Consider the following 27,054-nt stretch of genomic DNA (forward strand, 5'->3'; position numbering starts at 1 on the left):
GCAAATTTAGCAGATTTTACTGACTACAAATGCCTCTTTTCACTGCTATATGAATTCCTCCTAAATATATAATTTACTAATTATGTAGTGTTTGTTCATTCTCCACTTTTTGTCTACCTACTCATGTTAGAGTGCAAAATGAAAACAGATGTTACTTGACCGCAAGTGCATCACTAGTTTTTTCTGGATTTTGGGGGGGTGGTGGGGTTTGCTTAGCCCTGAGGAGATGCAGAGGATGTGAGTGAATGGAGCAGAGAAGTGCAAAATTTCACAAAAAGGTAAAAACTGAGAAATTGCTTTTTAACGTTTCTGGACAGATTTTAAAAGCAGTGCCGAGTAAAATTTTAAAGTCACTGTTAGATTTGTTGTGTTATTTCATTCTATTTTTTTTAATACAGTACACAAACACAGGGAGTGTTTGTGTCCTGTACAGCATTAACCCACTCTCTCTCTCTCTCTCTCCCAAAAAAAAAAAGCACGCAACTAACAAAAACTAAAGCCGGCCAAACCATTTTCAATTAACATAAAAACTACAGCGAACAGGTTCTCCTCCAGCAATTTGTTCAAGATAATGGCTGCAAACACCAGCTACTTGGTGGGTGGAAGCATCAACAAATACAGCATGGTTGCCAACGGAGGCGCCCAAGTAAAGGTCAAATTTCCCCTTTTTCTGCCCATGTTTCAAAGTCCTACACTTTCTCACCCGTTTCCACACCTCGCTCCATGCCCTCGAACCAAGTCACATCTAGTTCTGTCAGCTTCATCCAGCCGTGATTCCCCACTCTCACTGGAGCAGATTGCGGCCGAGTGTGACACGGCCCGGATGAGAATCAGCACCTTCAAATCTGAGACCTTGGTCCTCAGTTGAAAACGGGTGGCCTGCCTCCTCCAGGTTGGGGTTGAGATCCGGACACAAAAGGAGGAGTTCAAGTATCTAGGGGTCTTGTTCACAAGTGAGGGCAGAATGGAACGGGAAATAGACATGTGGATTGGGGCGGCCTCTCATTCAACCCTCACTGAAAACGAATCCTTCTTAGTCCTGCCAATGCGAACCAAACTCTGACACTGGTCATACAGGGACAAAACAGCTCCAGCCTCCACGAGTCCCACAGGCCAAAAAGGTATTTTTCAACTTCATAGAAGTCTTTGAGCTACGCTTTGTCTTGTCCATAAACTATGACCTGTTTGCCATGGGTGGCCCTGCCAGGGGGATAAATCCCCAGACCACTTAGCTCCTAGCATCACGCAACACACAAACCCCTTTACCATGACAAGGTGATTGATTAAGGAGGGGAATCCCCCCCCCCCACACACACACAGTTTTTTTCCCCATTGTGAAAACCCTTAGTTGATGGTTTATCCCTGTTTGTTAAATAAATATATATTTTTTGTTTGGGGGAACTATATATATATATATATATATTTTTTTAAATTAATTTATTTATTTTTTAACAACAAGATCTTATAAGTTAAGAAGAATGTAGGGGGTCTCGAGCTAAAGACCTCCAAAACAGACCTAATGATATCACTGCCTTCCCACCAGCCTTTTAGCTGTTCCAAACCACAATATATGAACAAATACATGCACACACAAACAAACTCAATTACTGGAGGGCACCGACAGAATTATAAAATAATTAGATAACACAATCATGGTCATTGTACAACATAGCCTTATTTGATGTAATTTAGATTACTTGGCAGTTGCACATTATTTTACTTCACTGTCTTTTTTTTATTAATCCATGATGAAATTAAAGATTTATTGTAGTTTTCAAGTTATGATTTTTTTTATCCTGAGAGTTACCTGTTTCACATAGTGCTCAAAATTATATAAAACATGACGAAGAATGTCCTATTTGTGTTTTTACCAAGCTTTTCAAATTCTACCACCTTTTGTAAAATAGAATAAGAAAGTTACAAAAGTTTGAAATGTTAATTCAACAACAACAAAAAAAGCTGTCACTTTATGTCAAATTAGGGCACTATTTTCTTTTGTGTCATAACTTTCTTAACATTTCTGACACTATATAACTCGAATCATGTTTAGTATCTTTCTGATTATGCTGCTCACAGGTAAATCAGTTAATCTTTTAAATTTTAAACGCAAAGTTAATACAAGACTCCAAATCGGGTATTTTCTGTAAGGCAGTTGAATTTTAACTAAGTGCAGAGAAATATTAAAAATGACGTCACTTGACTGTGTGTTACTTCTTCTCAAATGAGTCAATTTGGCATTATGAATACTTCTTCATAATTTGAAATTGAGAAGAATAATTCCTACCTGAAATGAAATGATTGCTCCACAGGTGTATTTGCTTGCGCACCATCCATCCCGTTTAATTGCTGAAACCCATGGATTTTTTCTTGTCTTTTCAGATGGTATTCCATAGAATGATCTCTTTGAATATCGGTATTGTCTGTTGTGATAACCAATAGCACAACAGGTCTCAGGCAATTTGAAAAATCTGTTCTGGTTCAATGATTCCCACACTGCCGAACAGCTAGGTTTGACTGGCAATTTGGCACCGTCCAAACTGTGACGTCGTCACGGGCACGAGCTCTATAGACATGTAGTATTGTGTGTTTACAATACCTAACTATACATCAAACTTTTTCATGTATCAGTGTTGGATGAAATACTGAAGCTTGCATTCAACATCACCAGTGATGATCATCTTGGCATGTTCAAGTCACATGAATGAGAACAGATAACAAATTCACGACCTACCCATTTTTTCATTTTCAGCCAAATCCTCTTTGACATCACATTCCCTTTTAGCAGGCCAACGACCCAACACTTGGTCACTAGTCCGTCACAATCATTTAGAACACGTCAAACTTAAGGTCCGAGGGTCAAGTCACATGATTTTATGTGGCCAGCGAAGGCAAATCTAGTGTGTCAACTTGTATGATTCTTGTGTAAATCACTACCAAAATTTCAATGTCATATACAATAAATAATAACACTGAGGTCTTATAAGCATTTTTGTCACCAAATATGAAGAGTTGAAAAAAAAGTTCATAAAATGATGTCAATATGATGAGGCGATGAAATATTTTTATGGTTTCAGTCTTAATGGCCCTCGGAGGGAATCCTGAACAATATTGTGGCCCGCAACAAAAATTGGCACGACACTCGTGATTTAGAGCCGCTGAAGGCAGATTTGTTCCATTTGATGTTCAGTCACAGGGGACGGGCCTTGTCGCGGCTGTTCACACCATTCTCTCGCCAGCCGCGAGCGCGCCAACGACCCGCTGAAGAGGACTCTGGTGCGAGAAGCATATCAATGTGGCACAAATGCAGCAAATGTGGGTTCAATGAGGATAAATAACTCCCAAATTAAGCTCTTGTGAGGCAGGTCAGCCTGATCAACCCATCGAGGGACACAACATCGGTTATTTGGCAGACGCCATGACAGCGGTGTTGTTAGTTCTTTTTTAGAGGGTTCCGGCTTGATTAAAATGTAATTAAGCACCAATAAATGATTTCACTTCAAATAAGATCTTGAATAGGTGAGGATAAACCACCAATAAGCGACTCCAAAAATAAAAGATACACAGTAAAAAAATAATTAAAAAATGCAAAAAAAAGAGAGCCTGAGAAACTGAAGAGCCAAAAATAGTCATAGTTGTGGCCCTCTTATGACTTAAACATCTGAGAGAATATGCCACTAAAAGCACCGACCCCGTGCCCCATGACAACAGCTTCCAGGTGTACAAATTATTTTTTTTCTTTCGGGGCTGCTGCAGCAAAACAAATGGATGTCGGTCAGAGTGCATTTTTCTGTGGAAAAGGCTCTGATGCTGATTGAGTTCATTCCACAATACCTACCAGTCAGAAAGAGAAAATGTACATGTGAAAAAAATATCAGGAGTATGGCAGATGATACCCAAATCCAGATAGCTGACAAATACTCAAACGATTCTCTTATTAAAAACAAACACAAAACAAGTTTACAAATCGTTTTTATTTTCATTACATCTACAGTATCCTCCTCAATCCTTACTTGGTCCAAATTATGACACAAATGAAAAGGTCCAGTTTAATGTTTTCTCAAAGGCACTAACTAGCCCGTCATTTGGTCTTGAAGAAAACTGTAGTCAGTGTTCACTCTCATGGAAGCAACCTTGAAATGAGCTACTATTTTTAACATCTTGCCTCGAGTTGGGGGTACCAACAACAACAACAACAACAACAACCAAGTATAATAGCCCCGGACAGTTACACATGATTAACTTTTAGAGATCTGAGAATGGGATTGCTGAGTAAGATTGCAAGGGAGGGGACAATGCTCAAATTTAACCTGATTGTGTTTGTGTACCCCACTAAAAACAGTTTGCATCCTTGATAAATGCGGCAGGAACATAAGAGTCCCACAAGGTGAGCATACAGTACTGTTTTTTTAAATGATTCACACAATGATCAAGGTCAACATGAATTCTATCACCCAGAGCCAGTAAAGACAATGATTTGGTAACAACACATACAGTAAATAGTGTGCTAAAGAAGCTTTTTGTTGTTTCAACATGCCTGGAGGACATAGACTAAAGGAAATTTACTTTTTTTTTTGTTTTTTTAAACTAAGCTATTAAATTGGCTTTTCACAAACAAAGTGGGATTGTTGGTTATGACTATAGCACAGAACTTTGTTCAACATGGTGGTTAATGGTTTTGATCAGGTGTGAAAGTAAGTGGTTCAACATTATGAGGTCTGTTAGACCAAGTAGGGCCAATACTTGATCCGTGACGGTTTCTGTTCCGATAGATGAGAAAGGGTCAATAGTGGTAGTGGCAAAATGGCAGACAGCACATTGACAAACTTTGTGGGATGAATAAAGGATTGTCTAACCTTTAAATGTACAACAAAATAAAATGGAGACTTACAAAAGTACACTGGTTTGTACGGGAGCCGCAGTCAACGCAGCAGAAGCTGGCTGCCTGAAAGTTCTAAGACACTGCAACTTTGCAGCAATATTGCACAGACTCTTCTTTGAAAATCAAGAATAAACTACAGATAAATTCTGAACGTTTTGAGTGGAGACGAAGAGAGACAGAAAAAGAGACAGAGACACACACACACACACGATGGTCACCGTTTAGCACATCTGCCTTGCGGTTCTGAGCGTTGGGGTTCAAATCCCAGCCCCGCCTGTGTGGAGTTTGCACATTCTCCCCATGCCTGCATAGGTTTTATTTAACCACTCTGGTTTACCTCCCACATCCCAAAAACAGCCACAGTAGATTAATTGGAGATTCTGAATTGCTGGTCGATGTGAATGTGAGTGCAAATGATTGTTTGGTTAGATCTGCCCTATGATTGTCTGGTGACCAGTTTAGGGTTTACCATGCCTCTCGCCTCAAGGTAACTGGCTTAAGCTCCAAGCACAGTTATGACTCTGGTGAGGATTATTGAAAAACAAAAATGTATCTAGAAGTAGATATAGATGTGTGTATGCACACTGGGTATAGCTCAATTAAGTGCCAATTAAATGTGGAATTCTTGTAACGTCTAATTTAATTTAGACCAGAGGTGTTTTTTAATCAGTTTACACCAAGTAAACAGCTCTGCAAGTACAACCATGAGTGGTCCTGAGTGTTAATCAAAAATTAGACTGGTTTCATCCTTAAAAAGTATTTCATAATTTAGGCCACTGGAACATTGTGGACAACTTGAATTGACAGTGTTCAAATATAGGAGGAAAGTAAAAATAATAATGATTCAGTTTCAAAGTATTGCACATCAAACGGATGAAATTGTGCCAAATTACTTAAAAAACAGGACTGTATTCAAAACTCTCACTAAGTCAATATTCAAAATATGAATCAAAGTAAATGGAAATATGAAACATTGTGAACATATTCCAAAAGTTGAAACACAAATAACTTTTAACAATTTCATTAATCTGTGGCATAACCGTTTAAGTCTTTTGCCACTTTGTCATTTGAAGATACCAATTCAACAAATGAAAAACAAATGCAAAATGAATCACAGCTATCAGGAATGTTGATTAATATTAAATTGTAAGTTTTGAGCATTGCCTCGAGCTTGACATCATTTTGTCTCAACATGGATTTGCATGAGGTAAAAGTGGAAACTATGATTAAAACAAATGTAAAAAACTTCTTAAATGCGTACAGAAAGTATTCACTCCTTTGAATTTTTCACTTTGTTATATTGCAGCCATTTACTCCAGACATTTAAGTTCCTTTCTTTCCTCATTAACAGACTTTCCACACGGCACCCATATTGACATTAAAAAATCGAATTATGAAATTTTTTTCTAGATTTACTTAAAAACAAAAGCTGAAATGTCAGACAACGATGCAGTGAAGAAAATAAGTATTTGAACACCCTGCTATATTGCAAGTTCTCCCATTTAGAAATCATGGAGGGATCTGAAATTTTCATCGTAGGTGCATGTCAACAGATTTTCTATTGGGTTTAGGCCTGGAGAATGGCTACGCCACGCCAGAACCAAGATATGCTTCTTATGGAGCCACTTCGTGGTTTTCCTGGCTGTGTGCTCTGGGTCATTGTCAGGTTGAAAGACCCAGCCACAACCCATCTTCAATGCTCTGACTGAGAGAAAGAGGTCGTTCCCCAAAATCTCACAATACATGGCCGCAGTCATCCTCTCCTTAATACAGTGCAGTCGTCCTGTCCCATGTGCAGAAAAACACCCCCAAAGCATGATGCTAGCATACTGATTGGCCTTGATTAGGAACGCCACACCCCTGTCTATATAGGACGAAAAATGAAATAAGAATCACGAGGTCAAAGGAACTGCCTGAAGAGCTCAAAGACAGAAATGTGGGAAGGCACGGATCTGGTTAAAATAAAAAAAATAAAAATAAAATAAAAAAAATCACCTTCCAACAAGACAATGACTTTAAGCACACGGCTCAGATAAGAAAGTGGCTTCAGAATAACTCCTTCACTGTTTGTGAATGGGCAGCACAGTGGATCAGCCGGAAATCGTTGGCCTCACAGTTCTGAGGTCCTGGGTTCGATCCCGGACCTGCCCGTGTGGAGTTTGCATGTTCTCCCCGTGCCTGCGTGGGTTTTCTCCAGGCACTCCGGTTTCCTCCCACGTCCCAAAAACATGCAACATTATTTGGACACTCTAAATTGCCCCTAGGTGTGATTGCGAGTGTGGCCGTTTGTCTCCACGTGCCCTGCGATTGGCTGGCAGCCAGTTCAGAATGTACCCTGCCTCCTGCCCATTAACAGCTAGGAAACGCTCCAGCACTCCTGCGACCCTCGTGAGGATAAGAGGCTAAGAAAATGCATGGATGATGGTCTTGAAAGGCTCAGCCAGCACCCTGACTTAAACCAAATTGAGCATCTCTGGAGAGACCTGGAATGGCTGTCCAACAACATTCACCATCCATCCAGCCTAATCGAATTGGAAAGGATCTGCAAGGAGGAATGGCAGATGATACCTAAATCCAGGTGTTAAAAACAAGTTGCATCGTTTCCAAAAAGACTCATGGCTGCATTAGCTCAAAAGGGTGCATCTATTAAAAACTAAACAAAGGGTATATGAAAAATGTCTACTTTTTGTGTCAATATGGGGTGCTGTGTACATTGAGAAGAAAATTAGCAAATGGCTGCAATTTAACAGTAAAATTTAGTAAAAGGGGTCTGAATATGTTACGTACCCACTGTATTGTAGCCCACATACAACTGTACATTCTCAGAAAAGCAACGGGTTGTCCAACACTGCGACTCCTGCAGCTACACCACCATCAAAGTGTTCTGAACTCTTGGTCCTCAGAAGATGGCCCACACAATCATTCATCACCATGTCTTCACCTTGCCTGCACAGATATAACGTGAGGATTACAGTACATAAGGCCACATGTTTTTTTACCCCCTCCTCAACTTGTTTGTTGCATTGACCTACTAAAACCAGCATACTACAGTAGTGTGCCCAGAATTTAATTCTACACAATTGATAGTGACTGCTCACCTTACGTAGGCACCAAAGAAGCCCAGCTCACTCAGACAATTACTGATTTTGAGGGGCAAGCCTCTTCTCAGCAGGTAGTTCTGTGTAGGAACAGGCTGGATCCTATCCATCAGAATATAAGCCATTCTATCTGCACCGTTCCTCACTTTGTCCAAAACCTCACAGATCTCTTTCCCGTAAATGTTGTTCCCTTAAAGTGAAGAAGTGCATGTTTTTACTGATAATAGGCAGCAGTGGGTAGAACAGCCAAATACTGTACTCAAGTAAGACTACTTTTACTTTAGAATATTACTGGTAGAAGTAAAAATTACTCATACAAATAATTCAGAGTAAGAAAAGTACAGTGAAAAAAAAAATCTACTGTACTGAGTGACTTTTGATTTACACTGTATTTTTTAAAATCAGAACATGATTTTTATTATTATTTGTTCAACGACACAAAACATAAATGTGAACATTCAGATATTGCTGAATAATATCATTAAATCAAAAGATAAATACAATCCTTGTTGCATGAATTGATGAAGCCTGCTTGGATGATGGGACAAGCATCGAAAATAAACAAAACACAGCAGTTGCAATTGATTTTATGTGCTGGATGAACAAGAAGATTCACAAGCATAATAAATAAAATATAAAATAAAACCTTTGGAAAATAAATTTATGCAAATTCAGTTATAAGAAATGGTCTTACACAGTCCAGCTTCAACTTGTTCAAGAGCACAAAACTGTATGCTCAGCAAGGATATTACAAAAACAGGAACAAGGTCGCTGTGAATGCGACAAGCATCCATACATCCATTTTCTGAGCCGCTTATCCTCAAATGGGTGGCTGGAGTGCTGGAGCGTATTTCAGGTATTATAAGGCAGGAGGTAGGGTGCAACCCTGAACTGGTTGCCAGCCAATGCCAGGGCACATGGAGACAAACAGCAAGGGCACTCACAATCAAACCTAGGGGCAGTTTAGAGTCTTCAATTAATGTTCCATGTTTTTGGGATGTGAGAGGAAACCGGAGTGCCCAGAGAGAACCCACACAGGCACAGGGAGAACATGCAAACTCCACGCAGCCAGGTCCGGGATTTGAACCCCGTTCCTCAGAACTGTGAGGCCAACACGCTACAGCTGTACCACCGTGCCGCCAGAAGTAAAAAACAAAGGACTAAAAATAGATGGCACATGCAAATATTTAAAAGTGAAAGTAGCGAATGACGTAGATTATTGTTAACGGAGTAAGTTGTTTCTTATGAACATAAGTAAAACACGCAAAAAAGTAAGTTTGATTAAAACTACTCTGACAAGTACAATATATCCAAAATGTTGAGTAAATGTAATGTGTTCCTACCAAATTGTTTAATTAGAATAATCATTATTGAATTTGGATTAATCGTGATTCATCACAAGCAAAATATGCCACATTTTGCTTCAAGGTGGTGATTTAATTTGTGCTTTGATGAAAAGAGTTGGGCGCTGCACTATTTATAAATGACCTTTGTTTTATCTAAAGGTCCATTGAGGTGACTTTTGAAGCCAAATTTGGTGTTAAGGTAACAAGTCGGAGTTTCCTCACAATTCTTTGCACTGGCGTAATCATTAACGTGATCAGACCTTATAGTAACCTGTGCTGCATTTCAGATATCTATTAGCAGTTAAAGAAGCATGTGGTCAAAATAATAAAAATAATTTTTTTGTAATTATGATTCAATTTTTGACCCACCTTAATTTTTTGGGGCTTTGCAACGCTTGAAAAAAGATGAGTAACCCTAAACCATAAATTACAACTTCAAGTAGACTACATAATAGCATAATGTTTTGCTGTATGATGAAATGAGTGACATTTTATTTCTGTACCTCCTCCTTCTCGCTGAGGCTTCAGGACAAATCGGTCTGGTGTTGCTAAAGCCATTGCAATTGTTTTGTCGCCTTCTGCTCCCTTGAGGACAAAGTGAAACCACGACAGGTTTCTCATTATAATGTAACTGACAATTGAGCAGTAGTACAGAATAAAGTTGCTTAAACAGACATGAAGTAGATGTGCTTTTAAGTCCACTTGTATGTATCCAAATATAAATTCCGTGTGAGATCCTTTAATGAACAAAAAAAAATGAATAGTTCAACCCAAAAAATAAAACTATAGTAATTTCCAAATCTCACATGAAAATCCAGTAAAAACGGATTATAAAAACATTCCTTTCCATTTTACATGCAGATGACAACATCTGGCGGTTCCTGCAGAACAGCAAAATACTTCAAACACAGTCGTGGGCAGATTGATGGCAGATGTGATTGCTTTTCCTCATGTCATCATTTCATTAAATGGTTTCAGCTACACAAATGTCGGTCAAACTTGTGGGTATAGCACCACCCGTTGGTTTGGGCTGTGCTCGACAACCTGTCCACCAGCATAATCTGTGGTGGTGGGTGGGTGTGTGCTTACAATTTTCGCCATCTTGCATAACCAATGTGCAATGCAACATCATGGATGGACAAAAGAACTTTTGTGGAAGTTTACAAATACGACAACGCTACTCCTCACCATGTCGAGGGTATAGAGCCCAGCAAAGGTGGCCCTGACTTGCTCCACTACTTGTGGCTGATCCGGGAAGAAACGTTCCAGAACACCGGGCTTAGCAAGCACCTGCTGGACCTTCTTAGTTCCAGCCAGGTGGGTGCCGATATCTGGACACTTCACAGCCAAAGAGCACTCCATCATCAGGCGAGCGTCCCAGTCCTATAAATGAGAAAATGGAGCTGGTAAAAACGACAAATCTTTGCCAGCCTGTAACTAATGTAACTTAACTTGTTTTTAAATGTTACGAGGCCTAATGAGAAACTTATTTCAGGCTAAATTTTGGGAGACAGGGCAGTTACCTAAACTCTTGATGAAATCAAGAAGGAAAGTATATGAGTGTGGTAAAGCAGAACAAGTATTCATAGTTGCAAGTGTAATACAATTACAGAACAATAATACCAACGCTTGGAGCTATTGCAGGTGCTCTTGGGTTAGAGGTTTGCTCATTTACTGTTGAATTTATGGCCACCTGGTGAAAGCCAAGACAAGAATAGATAATAGAATGCTGATTAAGCCTACCTTCTTATGACATGTTGTGATATTTTTTCTATATTTGACTATCCTTTACAGTCACACTGGATGACTTGGTGGCCCTCAAAAATAATGCAGTGGAAATGAAGAACTTTTCCTACTAATAAGCAAGCTCATATGTGGATCCTGGCCTGGTCGACAGAACCACAGAAAAAAAGGAAAACCACGCGTGTTTGGAAGGAGGAAGAGGAGATTTAGGATTTAGTCTATGTTAAATTGAAGCAATGAATGTGTTGTTGTAATGCTGAATTCTACCGTTTGGAGGCGCCAGAAACTGTGGACTACAGCTTTGATAGCGTTGGAAAGTACGGGAGTAAAAAAAATGTCATCTGTTTGTCAGTTAATGACAACACTGGTACTAATGTTGCATTTTAGAACACCCATAGATGCTTGATGAATAAATGGGAAGTTTGCAATGTATTATTCTGGGGGATGGACAGTTCCATTGTTTTCAGTGACTTAAACGATGAACATACAGTTTGAGGCCCCGTAGCTCAGTGGTTAGAGCACTGGTTTGGTAAACCAGGGGTTGTAGGTTCGTATCCCACTGGGGCCTCCACTCCCTGAGAAGGGTTGCGTCAGGAAGGGCATCCGGCGTAAAAATTGTGCCAAACATATATGTGCGTTCATCTGTGATGACACGCTGTGGCGACCCCGAAAGGGACAAGCCGAAAGAAGAAGAAACGATGAACATACAGTAAATTCCTACATGTGCAACTTTATCGTTCTCGTACACTTTTTAATCATTTCAAGTTGCTTGAAATGTTTATTTGCTTACCGTTCTTGACAAAATCAGATCTATTTGGCAGCAGAGCATACAGTTTGTTTTCTTTGACATAGGGACAGGAAGCATGAGACTGTGAGCTGACAACACTGAAGGAAGATTTGCATCCCAGTTACATTTTTAATTGACTTTGGAGGTCTCCAGAAACACTACAGTTGAGAGGCCGTGCATTTTCTAATTGATTAAAGCACAGGAAATATTTGTAACACCTATGTCCTTTCTTGGGTTAAAAGTTCATCTTGCAACTATTACTAAAAATCTGAGCTGAACTCACTACAATATACTTTAAAAGAATGCCTGCTTATAGGCATGTGCATCACCATACATTCCGAAGAAATATATTTTTGTTATACCTTTTCAGACTTGTAGTTGTGAGGCATATAACCATTCCTGAAGTACACCACTGCAACTTCTTGACAGTCACTGAATATGTGGTAGGATCGAAATGGATTAATTCAGGTAAAAAGACAGTCTACACTGTTCTTCAAGTTGGATATCGAGGAACGCCAGACACTTACACAAACAGTCTCTTGTCCTGGTCAAGTTTTCCGGATTCAGAGACGTCCTCAAAACGCTTTCGTATGGTGACAATATTTCTAAAACAAAGAAATATGAGATTGTTAAAAGAAAAAAAAAAAGAAAAAAAAATCAGTGATCAAGGTTTTTCTTTTCCAGCAAAGCCTTTATGGGTTTCATTTTAAACATGCAGGTTATTGTAAAGTCTTGAGTAATTACCATCTTACCTTTTCCACAACTCATTCTCAATAAATCGTTGGTCCAAGACATTCCTCTGATTCTCCTCCACCAAGAACATGACAACCGCTCTTGAATGACAACATGGGCTCCTGTTAAACACCACCATCTACCTCTGCAGAGAGTCATTCTACACCAGGACTATAACTGTATCAAAAAGCCATCTTTGGACAGCCCCATTAATGAATCTTGGAGATATGTAGTCTGCATTGCAATATGCATATATCAGATGTAAAAAATATCATGAGTCAATGAAGTGTCGTTTAATCATGTTTTGGGAGGAGGTACCGCTTTGATCCATAGAGCTCCCAGGCCTTGGCCACAGCCTTGGCCAAACCAAACGCAGGGTTGTTGTCAAGGATTCTCTGGCTCACTTCCACCTGGCCAGCCACTTGTAGTATGTGTCTGTGGTGGCGAGGTAAATAGAACATTTTGTCAAGGTCAAACAGAAATTTAGAAAAGTAATGCAGTCAATGCAACCCCTGAGGACAATAAAAATGGATTTTGACATTTTTTTGCATAAGAAAACTACAAATTGAAACAAAAATGCTCCAAAAAGAGTCAAACTGTCCATTTTATTAATTTTCTACATAATCATAAAACCTTTAACTGTTCAAACGACATTTTAACATGGAGTCCAGTGCACACATGAACTGGGACCTGTTTTCACTCAACTTGTAAACTGTATATCTGGAGATTTAAAGCTAAATGAATTATGTTTTTTTTTTTCTTTATTTGTGCATATCAAACACTACTTTACCGGTGTACATCAGGCATGCGTGAGGAGAGGCCTCCAAAACTAGCAGCAATGGTGTTTATCTCAATTTGTTTCAGAGACATGGGTCCATCCTCCTTCTGGTCCAGCATGTAGTCTGATCGATTCAGGCCCAACACAATTGACTGTGAAGATGGCAAGAATACCAAATGACACACTGAAACTTTGATGAAGACAGACCCTATGTTGTGATCGCTAAAATGTAGATGTGTGTGTATTCACATATGTAGTCTGTGTATTTATGTGGGTCTTTGGGACTTTTTTTCAATTATTCTTGTATTACATGGCCCCAAGTGCACAAAGTAAGGTCCCCCAAAGCATTCTTTGCCAGAAATGGAAAAACAGGTTATTGAGGTGGACTCTCATACCTGCAATCTTCCATCTTTAAGGACCAGCTGGTGGATCTTGAACAACCTTGCCGTGAAATCATCCACAGCAATGGTGCTGGAATATAAAAACTTGTCAAAATATGACAAGTTATGCATTGTAATAACTGTTATAGATGAGTTCACAAAGATGTAAAATTAATTGGCTATTTTCAAGGTTTGTCTCTTGTCACTAACAATTTTGACTTCAAATTGAAAACATCCCCCTCATTTAACAAACGCTCTAATCTATTGGGTTTATGATTATCGTTCAACATGATGTTAGCATCCCACCTAGCAAGGGATTCTTGCAGGAAGTCGGGATCCTGGCTGATCTTATCTACCAGTGTGTTGTAGTGAGGTTGCACGGCCATGGCTTGGAGGAAAAAAGCTTTTGGCACGGGTGAGGGGAAGAGCGTGAAGGGGGCATAAGACACCACCTAAAATGCAAAGAACAAAAGTGATATACATCTGATTGGTTGGAATGAAATGTGGATCCTCATCAAAATGTAATTTTATTCTCCCTTGGTCAATGGCCCACCCCTCTATAAAGTTTCATGTAAATTTTGGGAGTAGTTTTATGAATTTATGCTAAACTACTAAAAAGGTATCTGCACTGTTACCATTTAACCAGCCTGACTTGTTATTTGTGATAGCATGCCACTCCAGCAAGGACCAAGTTTCTCAAGTCCTGTCATCCAAGCTCTGGCTGAGCCAGCCGCGATCCCATCACAAAACCGCCCTGGCACAGGATGTCAAGTAAAGAGTAAACAATAAAAAGTGATAAAAGTATCATTTCAGTAATCCATTCAGTTTTATGTTTTTGCTTCTGGTATTGTCAAGTTCTTACTTGTAATTATTTTTGTAGTTAACACAGAAATAACACAAACCTGTTTTTGTACTCTTATATGTAACAATGTTATTTTTCCATTTCTTATCACCTTTTATCTAGATATGCTTTTTCCATAATGTCCCTCATCTTCAGACTGAGAAACCACATTACTGAAATGCCATGTGTTACAGGCTACATTTAACTGTGGGTCAAGACTGTCAGGAAAACAATATGCTTTTGGTTGTTAAAAGTTATTACATTTTCAACACAATTGCAAAATGTAATGCCATTAGTGAGCAAACTGAATGAATACTTTAAAGTAAGTACTTGTAGTTGTAAACTGGGGGGAAAAAGTGGTGTGGGTGTATCCCAACTAACTAAGGTTAGTAGGACATAGTTCATTTTATACCCTGAAGTGTTTGTTAATAGTCAACATAAAGAGGACTTTTATGAGTTAAGATCATGTGGTTCATTCGATACCCTTTCATGGTAATGATCAACACAAAAGGGGACAAGGGGGTACCAAAAAAGATGTGCAACTCTCACCTCTGATGAGTTTGGGGAATCTTTAATCCTCATGAGGACTCCCTGTAAAAGCGCTGCATCTTTTGCCACTGCCGCTAAATCATTTATGAGGGTTGTGTTCATCAGTAGCTCACTTGGTATTCCATGGGCCATTCTGAAAGATAGTCATAATATAAAGCAAATCAAACAAAAAACAGTCTCAGTGAATGGAAAGATGTAGCAGAGCAAAGCAGGGTGCAGAGTTGCAATCAAAAATACCAGCAAACAGTTTGTACAGTCACGTAATCTTGTTCGGGGTCATTCATGAATCAGAACAATTAAAAAAATTAAATGTTAATATTGAACATCAGTATATCATGATTAAAGTTGAGTTCCAGAAAAACAACACTTAGCAAAACATACGAACCAGAGATGCTACGCACGTACACACGGGTTGTAATTTAAATGTACTTTTTGGCATGACTGAACATAAGAGGTACGTTAGAGGGACGGATAGATGAATGAACAAATAAATGTTTAACACGTAAAAGTACAGCTAGTAGCTTCATGCTAACTGGATTTTCACCAAGTGCAGGGCATTGTCTAAAACTATATCTCCTGCTGGCGTGTTTCTTCTTGTGTGGTCAAATCATTCTAAGATATATGTGCATAAAACCTCCCTACCTCACTTTTCCGAAGTACGTCTGGCGCTGTTACCGCTTAACAGTGAATTTCGACAGGTTGGCGGATTTGTTTTGACTGCTCCGGGCAGACTGCGAATTTCAAACGTGTCCAACCGTGTGAACTCTTTTCCTGGTCCGCCAATGGTTACATGGAGTCACGTGATTGATCCAACCAATCCGCGGGTTGAAGACCGCCTCGTCCATTGAAAACTCAGGAAGTCGCTGATTGAACAGAGCGCCGACTGGAAGGGTTTTCTAAACTCCGTGACTTATTCTTTTTGGCATGCAGCTAATGCATGGACACCCACTCCACCAGTTTAGTATCTCTTGGCGTAATTGTTCATTCCAGTTTCTGGGTTTAAACGCTTTCTAAAACAAACAAACAAAAAAAAAACAACACGGTAAGTCCTTGTTGAATTCGTATGCTGTCTGTTAAATGTGAAGTATATGATGTGATATCCTCGGGATTTTTTTTCTTTTTTGTCATTGTCTTCTGACACACCAACGGCACATATCACCGCTGTTCTGCTACCCTCATACATGTCCTGTACTATTCTAACATATTTCTCCGCCACACTAGACTTGCGCATGGAGTACCGCAATTGACCCCTCCGTGGATATTGCGCAATCCGCGTCACTGACCAATCAGAGGCCAGAGATCTGCATAAACCAAAGCCCGTTTTTGCTCCCGCCATTTTCTCAGACATTGCATAGTCCAGTGTAGGTTTTGTTAGCGTTTTTATCGCGTATTTGGGTTATTTAACAAAAAATATGGTTAAGAGGTGTAGTCACGGACTTTGTAATAGTGACGACAGCTATCCTGAAAGGCTAGTTGGTGGAGTTCGATTCGTACCCTTTCCAAAACCGATGACCCAGTACGAAAAATGCCTTCGATGGATCAAAGTTTGTGGAAGACCGCATCATCAACTAAATCCATCTAATATCAACCGGAACAGATATGTTTGCACGAAGGTATGCCCTATATTTGATTTTCAATACATGTCTCGTATAAATGAATTCGAAGTTCTTCGCTAGCATAACACTGCTGCGTGTGAACGATTGACACACTTATTCTTTGTTGAGCGATATTTAGCGATGATCGGACTGCACAAACGTGTTGCTTTCTTGCTGGCTCGCAGCCGAAGCTTAACCAGACTGTGTTTGCACGAAGATATGCCCTATATTTGATTTTTAATCCACGTCTCGTATAAATGAATGAGACGTTCTTCGCTAGCATAACATTGCTACGTGTGAATGATTGAATGAAATCAGAAGCATGGCGTCTCTCTCAGTTAAGAATGTATTGTATTTAGAATCTATAATATATCGTTGATTTGAATGAAATCAGAAGCATGGCGTCTGTCTCAGTTAAGAATGTATCGAATTTGCCATTTTTACGAATTGTTTGTTTTACGTCAGCGCACGTGGCGTGACGTCACTTCAGGAGGCGTGGTTAAGTGCCTTGTACGGAGGGGTCAATTCCTCTATTGGTACTCTGTCATGGACTTTCTCTGGGTCTACAAAGATACAATGTAGCTCCTTCTGACCTTCTCTGTACTTGCTTTGAGGCATTTGGTGATACTTAAATGTGTAGTAGAGAGACTGGACACCACCAGAGGGTGAAGAACTACTTTAGTATTCTGTAGATTTAGCTCTGCCTGTGTGCCTCCACTATGACTAATGTAGAGCAATATAAAGACCCAAATGATGTCTTGGTGGCACTGTACGGAATAGTTGAGGGGTAATATTCAGGAAAGCACTGAACTGTGACAAGTGGGACATATTGTTTTACAATAAACTGTGTTTTGCTTGTGTACTCTTAGATGACGAATGGACAGATGTCAAGGGCTGAGGCGTTGGCCTGCTCAGGCTGCAGACACGCATGTCATGTGATGCTCTACTCTGACACCGAAAGTCAGCTTTTTGGGAGAACTCCCATCAAACACATCGTACTGGTGAGGGAGAAATAGCGCATATAAATCAAGACATTTTCAATGCACAAGCAAAATGCTGCAACATTGTGCAAGTTCTCTTCACGAGTAAATGTCCAAAAGGTGCATTACATGTTTAGAAGCATCAGTGTGTGAGTGTCTAGCAGCCTCTGTCCTGTCACATCCCACAGATGCAGATGCGCTTTGACGGTCTGCTGGGTTTCCCTGGCGGGTGAGTCTCTCTCAATGTTGCTTTTGTTTTATCTCTTACCGTCTTTTTTTATGACATCTTTAGACACACACACAATCTCTGTCATAATGTGTAAATCTTAAAGGCGTAGCGCAAACATTTGGGCATTGCCTTTTCAAATCCATTAGACAAAAACAATTCTTGGCATGCTCAACCATGCATGTCATGTTATAATAAAATGTAAAGCCCATTATGGGTGCAGGTGATGAATGCTTTCATTTTCATATTCATTCAAATATGATTTACATCCATCTATCCATGTTGAGTCAACCCAACTCACTATGAATTGAATTATTCAGTCATTTATTTTCCGTACCACTTATCTTCACCAGGAGCTGAAGCCTATTCCAGCTATCATAGGCAGAGAGGTAGGGTACACCCTGAACTGGTCACCAGCCGATTGCAGGACATATACTGTATAAAGAAAACAACCATTCCCACTCACATTCACACCAATTAGCAAATTAGTCTTCAATTAACCTATCGTACGTGTTTTTGGGACATGGGAAATAACTGAAGTACCGTAGAAAACTCACAGAGTCACGGGAACAACATGCCGAATCCGCACAGGCATAGCTGTATTTGAACCCGAGTCCTCAGAACTGTGAGGCAGATGTGCATATCAATTGTCCACTGTGACGTCTCATGCAACATTAATTGGACACTCTAAATTGCCCATAGGTAAGATTGTGAGTGCAGCTGTTTGTCTCCATGTGCTCTGCGATTGACCAGTTCATGGTGTACCCCACCTCCTGCCCGTTGACAGCTGGGATAGGCCCGTGACCCTCGTGAGGATAAGCGGCAAAGAAAATGGATGGATGGATATTCACTCAATGTGTAACTTCCACATTTGTGTCGAGTGTAGTAGATCATAATCCAGGGGTGGGCAAACTTTTTGGCTCAGGGGGCACATTGAGATTTAAAATTTGACAGACGGGCCAGGTCACAAGCAGTTACTTACATATGAAAAATAAACAAAAACAAAAAAAAGAATTGTAGTCTTAACACTAAGATTTACTCTTCATGGGAGCAGTGTTTTATTGTTTTTTTTTTTTTTTTTTTTTTTTTTTTTTTTTTTTTTTTTTTGCCAGTGCATCAGTCTGTTATTTTTGTTGAGGCAATTCTCAGAACAGCAACTGCCACGTGGCAGGAATGTCATATAGTTAGTGCAGAATTGACAGAACAGTGCTCTATCATCCTACATACTACCATCCTATGCTGTCGAGCTACACTCTCCCCTACCACTACTTTACAGTCAGTAACCTCCTTCAGATTACATCGTCTGCACAAAATATAATCTACCTGCGTGGTTCTACCTCCGCGCTTGTAGGTCACTATATGTTCCTCCCTCTTCTGGAAATAAGTGTTCACTACAGCCATCCCTATCCTTTTTGCAAAGTCCACCACCATCTGTCCCTCAAAGTTCCTTTCCTGGATGCCGTACTTACCCATCACTTCTTCATCGCCCCTGTTTCCTTTACCAATATGTCCATTACAATCTGCACCAATCACAACTCTCTCGCTGTCTGGGATGCTCAGAACTACTTCATGTAGTTCCTTCCAGAATTTCTCTTTCAACTCTCGGTCACATCCTACCTGTGGGGCATAGCCGCTAACCACATTATACATAACACCCTCAATTTCAAATTTTAGTCTCATCACTCGATCTGATACTCTTTTCACCTCCAAGACATTCTTAGCCAGCTCTTCCTTTAAAATAACCCCTACTCCATTTCTCTTCCCATCTACTCCGTGGTAGAATAATTTAAACCCTGCTCCTAAACTTCTAGCCTTACTACCTTTCCACCTGCTCTCTTGGATGCACAGAATATCAACCTTTCTCCTAATCATCATGTCAACCAACTCCTGAGCTTTTCCTGTCATAGTCCCAACATTCAAAGTCCCTACACTCGGTTGTAGGCTCTGTGCATTCCTCTTTTTCTTCTGACACTGGATCCGGTTTCCTCCTCTTCTTTGTCTTCGACCCACAGTAGCTGAATTTCCACCGACGCCCTGCAGGTTAGCAGTGCCGGGGGCGGGCGTTGTTAACCCGGGCCACGACCGATCCGGTATGGCATTCTTTCGATGAACGCTCATTTGTTTGGCACAGTTTTTACGCTGGATGCCCTTCCTGACGCAACCCTCTGCATTTATCCAGGCTTGGGACCGGCCTACAGAATGCACTGGTTTGTGCCCCCATAGGGCTGCATTAGGATCCTGGGCTCACCCAGGACTGTAAATTGTATGACCATCTACAAAAAAAACGATTTGTTCAAATATATTTTGTAATGTATTGTATGTATCTAATATTATTCCACATGCCACCAAAGAAGGCCACCAGTGATAGAAAAATGTTGGGATCATTGTAGGACCAAAAAAAAAAAAAAAAAGTATACATGTGTCACTTTCCTGGCTAATCTGTACCATACTTACAGTATTGCTGCAGTACATAAATTGTAAAATAATAGCTAACATGCGTTGGTGAAAGAAGATTACATTTAAGGTTCTATGACCACATATTGCTTTAATAGACTTGCAAGCTAAAACACCCTCCCCCTAAAAAAAAAAAAAAAAAAAAAGATTTTTCATGAAGCCCGGTGGGAGGATTGCTGTATTTCACAGTTTCTATCAGAAAATGAATGAAATAGAAATGCTACATTTCTACGTGATTTTCGGGTAAAACATCAATTTCACCTGCCTAGAGGCGTGAGTTGAACATTCACCCATTTTCCAAGCCGCTCATCCTCACAAGGTTCGCAGGAGCGTATTCCAGCTAACTTTGGGCGAAAGGCAGACTACTACCTGAACTGGTCGCCAGTCAGTCAAAGGGTACATAGACACCATCACTGAGCAGGGATCGATCCCACGCCAACCACACCAAAGTCAGGCGTGTGTACCACGACGCCATCAGTAACTCATTGAGTTGAACATATCCCAAATTGTTGATGTGCATTGTTTTATTTCTAACCTTTGACTACCTCTCACACACTCCCTTAGGTTTGTTAATCAATCACAAGAGAGTTTGGAGGCGGGGCTTCGTAGGGAGTTAAAGGAGGAGTTGGGAGTGGCTCTTTCTATATCTGAAGACGATCATGCGGATGCACGCTATGCCGTTGGAACATCCCCCGCGTCCCCTCGTCTCATCACTCACTTTTATGTGAAGAAGCTAAAGGAGGAGCACATTAAGGAGGTGGAGCAGGCATCTGCTTCCACAGCAAAAGATCACGGCCAGGAGGTGGTGTGCATGTGTACTGTTCATTCCAGAATGAAAGATTTCAACCATTTTCCCAAACCATGGTGTTTCATCACCATCGTCTCTTTTTTTCCTTCTGTCAAGGTCTTGGGGATGGTCCGAGTACCGCTCTACACTACAAAAGGCGGGGGTGGCCTCTCGTCATTTCTGTCGCACGCGTTCATCGGGAGTGCTCGCACCCAGCTGGTCGATGCTCTGCTGCGCCTCCACCTGACTGCCCCCGAGGACCTGCACAAAGCCCTCGAGCGCTCAATGAAGACGCATGCACTTGGCGCAGCGGACCTGCGAGCAGCACTTGCGCTGACCGAGGCCAAGAGGGATGAGTCATGAATAATGGTTACTCAAGCACACACAGGAGTACATTCACAAGATGGGTAAACAGTAGTACCACCACACCAAACTCATCCTCACACACAAAACAGCCTAATCTGAATTATTCCAACCAAGCACGTAGCAAACATCTTGGAAAATTTGAATATTTTGCAAAGTTTAATGTATTTCACTTCAAAAATTAAAACTCAATACAGTATTAAAACATTCAATGCCGAAAGATTGAACTTTTCTATTCTTTTTCATAGGTTTGGTGATTACATCTTAAAGTGAACAAAAAACCCAAACCTGTCATCTCAATTTATCATAATACTACGTAAGAAATATGATTTTTAGTTTAGAAAAAAAAAAAAAAAAAGGTCTGAGGTCCCGGGTTCACTCCCGGGCCCTCCTGTGTGGAGTTTGCATGTTCTCCCCGTGCCTGTGTGGGTTTTCTCCGGGCACTCCGGTTTCCTCCTCCCACATCCCAAAAAACATGCAAAATTAATTGGACACTCTAAATTGACCTTTACTGTGATTGTGAGTTTGACTGTTTCTCTATGTGCCCTGCGATTGTCTGGCCACCAGTTCAGGGTGGATCCGGTCTCCTGCCCTTTGACAGCTGGGAGAGGCTCCAGCACTCCTTGTGACCCTTGTGAGAATGAGCGGCTAAGAAAATAGATGGATGGATGGAATTCTAAAATCCTAAAAAGTATTTTCCTGTATTAAATGAATCTATATAATCCTTTTTAAATTGCACTACTGGGGAAAAAATGAACTTTTCTGTGAAATCCCAACTTATTCAAATGCAGCAGTTGAATTGGACAAAATATCTTGGTAATATGTTGAAATAGAATTAAATGTGAATTAAGGAGTCTAGAAATATCCCATTATTGATGAACTAATCATGAGGTGCATCATTATAAGGTATGTCAGTGGTCACCAACAAGAAGATTTACAGGTCTTTTCAAAAGTAGCTATCCAGTGACGTGTATGTGTTCACTTTGTGTGGCTGTTGTTTTAGAAATGACATTTACATTGATGTCAGGTTGGAAATTATAACCTCAACAAATATATATGTATGTACTTTAGTTCAACGCTCAGCATTGTCGTGCATGCTTAAACCTTAGTGTTCTAGAGACAAGCTCCCAGGTGCATCAAAAACGAGATGATTTATATCAAAATAATTGGGATGAATTTGTTTTTACAGAAGCGTGAAAATTCACCCTGAGTTTGAAAAAGATGATCCCTGCTTTACACCTCTGATGCATACCATACATGATTTGCTTTTATTACTTGTTCTTCTCATTTGTAAGCCGGATTTTTTCCAACCATAGAAATAGACTGTTACAATTCGGTTCAATTCGTGCTGACATGACTTGGTACTCCCTAATTTGATACCGTATAAATTGGCTTTGCTACTTCAGCATTGACCACTCGGAACAAATGCACATATACCAGTGTCCACCTGTAATGGGAGGTCTTGGGCAAAAATACAAAACATTTCCAAAAATGTACTTCCTGTGCTCAATAAGCCTGCTCTAAAACATCACTTAAGGGCTGTAAGTGCTTCATTTTAATTTAAATTGTACATTTCTTGACTTAGCGGTGTCTTTAAAATTACAATTGCACCATTTTAAAGATTTCAAGTACTCCAATAAAGTGCATCTTGTATTTTTCTCATATAATAGACAAATTATAAAGAATGACAGTGCACCTACTTAGATCGCTGGTTTCTTATGATTGTTATTTTTGAAGCGCGACAGCAAATTCTCATGAAAATGACACGTTGTGTTTTACCTGTAGCGAAAATGCTGAATCGAGGATTGCTTTCACCGGGCAAGCGGCTACTTGTCCTCAAACATTTGGAGTTGTAAGGGGAGTACTTCCAACAGCAAATTTCGAAATCAGTCTTCTCAGTTAGCATGCGGATTCATACATGTGGTGCTGGTAGCTAAATAATTAGTGATGCCTCAGGTGGTGGTGACGGGCGCATTGTTGCTAGCAAAGCTATACAATGAAAGCTATGGAGATGTTTTTGAAAAGAAAAGATGCTAAAGAAACCAAAGATGGTTTTTATCGTGGAAATTCTCTGGCATTAGGCAATATAGCAAAAGCTATCTTTCATTGGGATTTACTTTCACCAGGGATCTAATGATTATGACCCCGTTGTGCTTGGTGTGTGTTGAAATGATATCCAACAGTCCAATGGCTCCAAGTAAGCTTAAAGGCCATCTGCAAACGAAACACTCTGTCACGACCCATCTATACGGAGGTAGGACCCAATTGCAGGAGTCGGGAAACGCAGAAGTAATTCGGGAAAAACATTTATTGTTCCAAGGTCGGGGTTCGGGCAGGCAGTCAGGTGGAGCAGCGGTAGCCAGGACGTCGGACGTAGAGAGCAGGTCAGTGGGCAGGCAGGAGTCGGTACACGGGAGATCGATCAAAACAGGCAGGAGTATCAAAGGAGTCAGGCTTATGGGGCTGGTCGGAGGACAGGCGGAGGTCGGTACACATGGGAATATGATCAGAGATATGGGAGTGCTGGAACGGTGCATGAACCGCAAAAATCTGGCACCGGACCAGTTGTCCCCATGGTCCTACACCGCAGCCAATCAGCCAGCATGAGGCGCAGGTGTGCGCCTCCCAATCAGCACGGCCGTGCGGGAACCCGCACAGCCAGGGCTGGACCGGCAGGATCGTGACACACCCTTCACTTCTGAACAAGAATGCAAAGTATTTTGTTCGCCTTCGTGCACACACAGAGGATCAGGCAACACCGAGGAGGAAAAACACACCAAGATAAGCGAGAAAGCTCCTAAAGCAAGCCATTACATTGCTGAACTTGTAGCCAAATTTAGAAAGTGACACAGTGTGGCAGAGTTATTGATACTTCGCGCTTGTAAAGCCATTGTAAATGAGATGCTTGGACCGAAAGCGGCTAAAGAAATACTCAATCTTTCACTTAACACCATTTCCAGACGTATTGGTGACATGTCTGCAGTCATCAAGAGTTTTGTTTTGGAAAAGGTCCGTATCAGTAGTGAGTTTGCATTGCAACTTGATGAGTCTACTGATGTTAGTGGAGATGCCCAACTCCAGGCCAAGTTTGTGGATAGATTTGCACTAAGAGAATAATTTTTTGTTTTGCAAGCCATTGCAACAAAAAACAGCAGGAGAGGAAATTTTTCAGCTCCCGTCTGAATATTTTGAACAAAGTGGACTTAAATGAGAGAACTGCACGGGTCTCTACAATGATGGAGCGGCAGCCATGGTCGGACTGCTTTGCAAGCAGAGGGAAAGAAAGAGACCGATATGATAGTTGTACTGCTTTTTACACTGTGAGGCCCTCGTAGTCAGGACCTTACCAGCAGACCTAGTTCTTGTGTTGGATGATGCTGTGAGGATGCTACACTTTGTAAAATCTCAACCTGTGAAAACTCGCATATTTGCATTTTTATGTGCGGAAATGGGTGTGGAACACAAAGCCTAATTCCTTCATACAGTTTTTGTCCCATGGGAAAGTACTGGCCCATGTTCATGAACTGCCGGAGGAAATAAAAGTGTTGTTGACTAATCAGTGCTCCCATTACCCAAAACTGCTTGCAACTGATACCTGGCTGACAATTTCCCTCATCTGAATGAACTGAACACATGTATGCAAGGCTTACAAGCGCAGATAAAGCAAATGGATTCCTCTCAAAAGTGCAATTCTGGAAACAACGTGGGAAATGGAAATCTTGAAATGTTCATGCTCACCAAGCAATGGCAAAATGTCAACACAGCAGCATTATGTGAGATAATAGTGAAACATTTAAAAACACTTGAGGAGAAGATGTCACTTTATCTTTCTTCAGCTTCGATTCAATCCCATGACTGTGTGATGGACCCATACAGTTAAGCATGACTTGATGGAAAGGACGTGCCTTTACAGGAACAGGGGGAACTAACAGAACTGAAACAAGATCGTAGTTTAAAGCTAAGCTTTGCTGCTCTTACTTTGGATATGTTTGGTTGGCTACTGCCAAGGAGTGCCCCATTCTCTCTCACAACGCCATTTTGACATCACTCCCATTTCCCACATCTGCGTGAGGTGAGCTTTTCAAGCCTGACTACTATAAAAAGTAAAACCAGAGAGAGACCAACTGAGAGCTGTTGAGGAAGAGCTTTGTGTGTGTCTTTCATTGATTCCTGCCAGAACATCAGCTCTATGTTCATTCAAACGGGGCCCAGGTGTCATACTGAGTGAGTAAAATGTGATTAGTAAATGTTTTTTGTTTTATTCACTATGCTTTGGTGAGAACGACTGTATATTGTTCATATATACGACAGATTCATTTTTAGATTTTCTGCTGTGGTGGTGTGCTGAGATTTTTTTTAATGGGGGAAAAAAAGTATGATTTGGTTCAAAAAAGCACTGATGTAATGTGACACACATGATTGTGGTAATTAATTAATTGTTCCATCCCAAATGTGGTCGTCACTGAGTGCAGTCCCTCACCTGCTGTAATGTGTTAACGCACAGATCTCTTCATTGATTGATTGTTTTGTTTAGTTGGATGTTCATAATTACCTGAGCATAGGTGTAAATTTTTCTCAGCATGTCTCTGTATTAATTGTACAGTCTGTGTACGTTTTCCAATAAACTACTACTCAGAGTGAAAAATAAACATCGTGAAGGCGTTGTGGCTGTTTGGCGAATGGATGGCTTTCTTTCTCACGCTTTGAGTCTGCACACATCTCCTCTGCATGCCTCTCGCCATAGTTGAGCAATCGCTTCCTCCTCATCAGGAACGACATTTATCCATCCATTTTTCTTTGCCGCTTATCCTCACAAGGGTCGCGGGCACCTTGGAGCCTATCCCAGCTGTCAACGGGCAGGAGGCAGGGTACGCCCTTATCTGGTTGCCAGCCAATCACAGGGCACATAGGGCACAATCAAACCTAGGGGCAATTAAGAATTTAGAGAGAATGAATGTTGCAGGCACGGGGAGAACATGTAAACTCCACACAGGCGGGTTCGGGATAGAACCCGGGACCTCAGAACTGTGAGAGCAACGCTTTACAGCTGATCCACCATGCCGCCCCTCATGGCATTTAGTGTAAAGCAAAAAGTAATTGATGAGCAACATTTTTCAGTTGGGTTTTAACCCTCAAAAGAATTTCGATGCACTTTTTGCTCACATCAGGGCACATAGTGTTAAAAAAAAAAAAAAAAAGATGGGGCGGGGAACACGTGCGTGAGTGACGTAATAGCCGCCAGATACAGCAGCGAGTAGCCGATATGATAATCGGGGGACACAACGAATCGATAATGAAATTTATTGCCAACACTTTTCATGTTAGAACTTTTATCAATATTGTCAACTTAATGATGTAGCCCTAATTATAACAATTGTGAAAAGCAGCTCATGGGAATTAACAAAAAATGGGGTCAAATGAATTGTATCAGTTTGCAGTAATATGGTAATATTCAAAATAAAATTGCTTATTTTCTGTGAGAGTCCATCCTTCTTTTCTTGGATTTAAATATCTTG

General features: G+C 40.6%; 2 protein-coding genes across 6 annotated transcripts; one reads left to right on the plus strand and one right to left on the minus strand.

Annotated features, from left to right (window-relative positions):
• Positions 1-3,952: 3,952 nt before the first annotated feature.
• gss (glutathione synthetase) lies at positions 3,953-15,929 on the minus strand. Of its 4 annotated transcripts, XM_061833341.1 has the most exons (14): positions 15,776-15,929; positions 15,134-15,266; positions 14,050-14,195; positions 13,759-13,834; positions 13,376-13,515; positions 12,904-13,020; positions 12,606-12,686; positions 12,381-12,458; positions 12,216-12,285; positions 10,512-10,706; positions 9,827-9,908; positions 7,978-8,167; positions 7,667-7,825; positions 3,953-7,421 (listed from the first exon to the last, which is right to left on the minus strand). In XM_061833341.1, the coding sequence occupies exons 2-13, from the start codon at positions 15,263-15,265 to the stop codon at positions 7,702-7,704; spliced, it is 1,431 nt and encodes a 476-aa protein (XP_061689325.1). In that variant the 5' UTR covers position 15,266; positions 15,776-15,929; the 3' UTR covers positions 3,953-7,421; positions 7,667-7,701. The 4 variants fall into 4 exon arrangements, with proteins under 4 accessions (XP_061689325.1, XP_061689318.1, XP_061689331.1 ...); XM_061833334.1 differs by having other exon boundaries at positions 3,953-7,825; positions 15,776-15,928; XM_061833355.1 differs by lacking the exons at positions 3,953-7,421; positions 7,667-7,825; positions 7,978-8,167 and adding exons at positions 8,712-8,929; positions 9,693-9,738.
• Positions 15,930-15,998: 69 nt separating this feature from the next.
• zgc:103759 (U8 snoRNA-decapping enzyme) lies at positions 15,999-21,750 on the plus strand. Of its 2 annotated transcripts, none has more exons than XM_061833378.1 (5): positions 15,999-16,175; positions 17,598-17,729; positions 17,897-17,937; positions 20,953-21,190; positions 21,293-21,750. In XM_061833378.1, exons 2-5 carry the CDS (start codon positions 17,598-17,600, stop codon positions 21,536-21,538), a joined length of 657 nt encoding a protein of 218 aa, XP_061689362.1. In that variant the 5' UTR covers positions 15,999-16,175; the 3' UTR covers positions 21,539-21,750. The 2 variants fall into 2 exon arrangements, with proteins under 2 accessions (XP_061689362.1, XP_061689354.1); XM_061833370.1 differs by lacking the exon at positions 15,999-16,175 and adding an exon at positions 16,482-16,746.
• The last annotated feature ends 5,304 nt before the right edge of the window (positions 21,751-27,054 follow it).

Source organism: Syngnathoides biaculeatus, chromosome 2 (assembly GCF_019802595.1).
Source record: "Syngnathoides biaculeatus isolate LvHL_M chromosome 2, ASM1980259v1, whole genome shotgun sequence".
Taxonomy (NCBI): Eukaryota; Metazoa; Chordata; class Actinopteri; order Syngnathiformes; family Syngnathidae; genus Syngnathoides; species Syngnathoides biaculeatus.

What these genes read in the sequence shown, in the direction of transcription:
- gss (XM_061833341.1), bottom strand. Translation starts at nt 15,265, where the DNA reads ATGGCCCATGGAATACCAAGTGAGCTACTGATGAACACAACCCTCATA. An exon ending in CTGCAAGAATCCCTTGCTAG is followed by an intron (nt 13,835 to 14,049) that starts GTGGGATGCTAA and finishes TTTATATTCCAG; the next exon opens with CACCATTGCTGTGGATGATT. An exon ending in GAGCTCTATGGATCAAAGCG is followed by an intron (nt 12,687 to 12,903) that starts GTACCTCCTCCC and finishes TTGTCATTCAAG; the next exon opens with AGCGGTTGTCATGTTCTTGG.
- zgc:103759 (XM_061833370.1), top strand. Translation starts at nt 16,546, where the DNA reads ATGGTTAAGAGGTGTAGTCACGGACTTTGTAATAGTGACGACAGCTAT. An exon ending in ACAGATATGTTTGCACGAAG is followed by an intron (nt 16,747 to 17,597) that starts GTATGCCCTATA and finishes GTGTACTCTTAG; the next exon opens with ATGACGAATGGACAGATGTC. An exon ending in CCATCAAACACATCGTACTG is followed by an intron (nt 17,730 to 17,896) that starts GTGAGGGAGAAA and finishes CACATCCCACAG; the next exon opens with ATGCAGATGCGCTTTGACGG.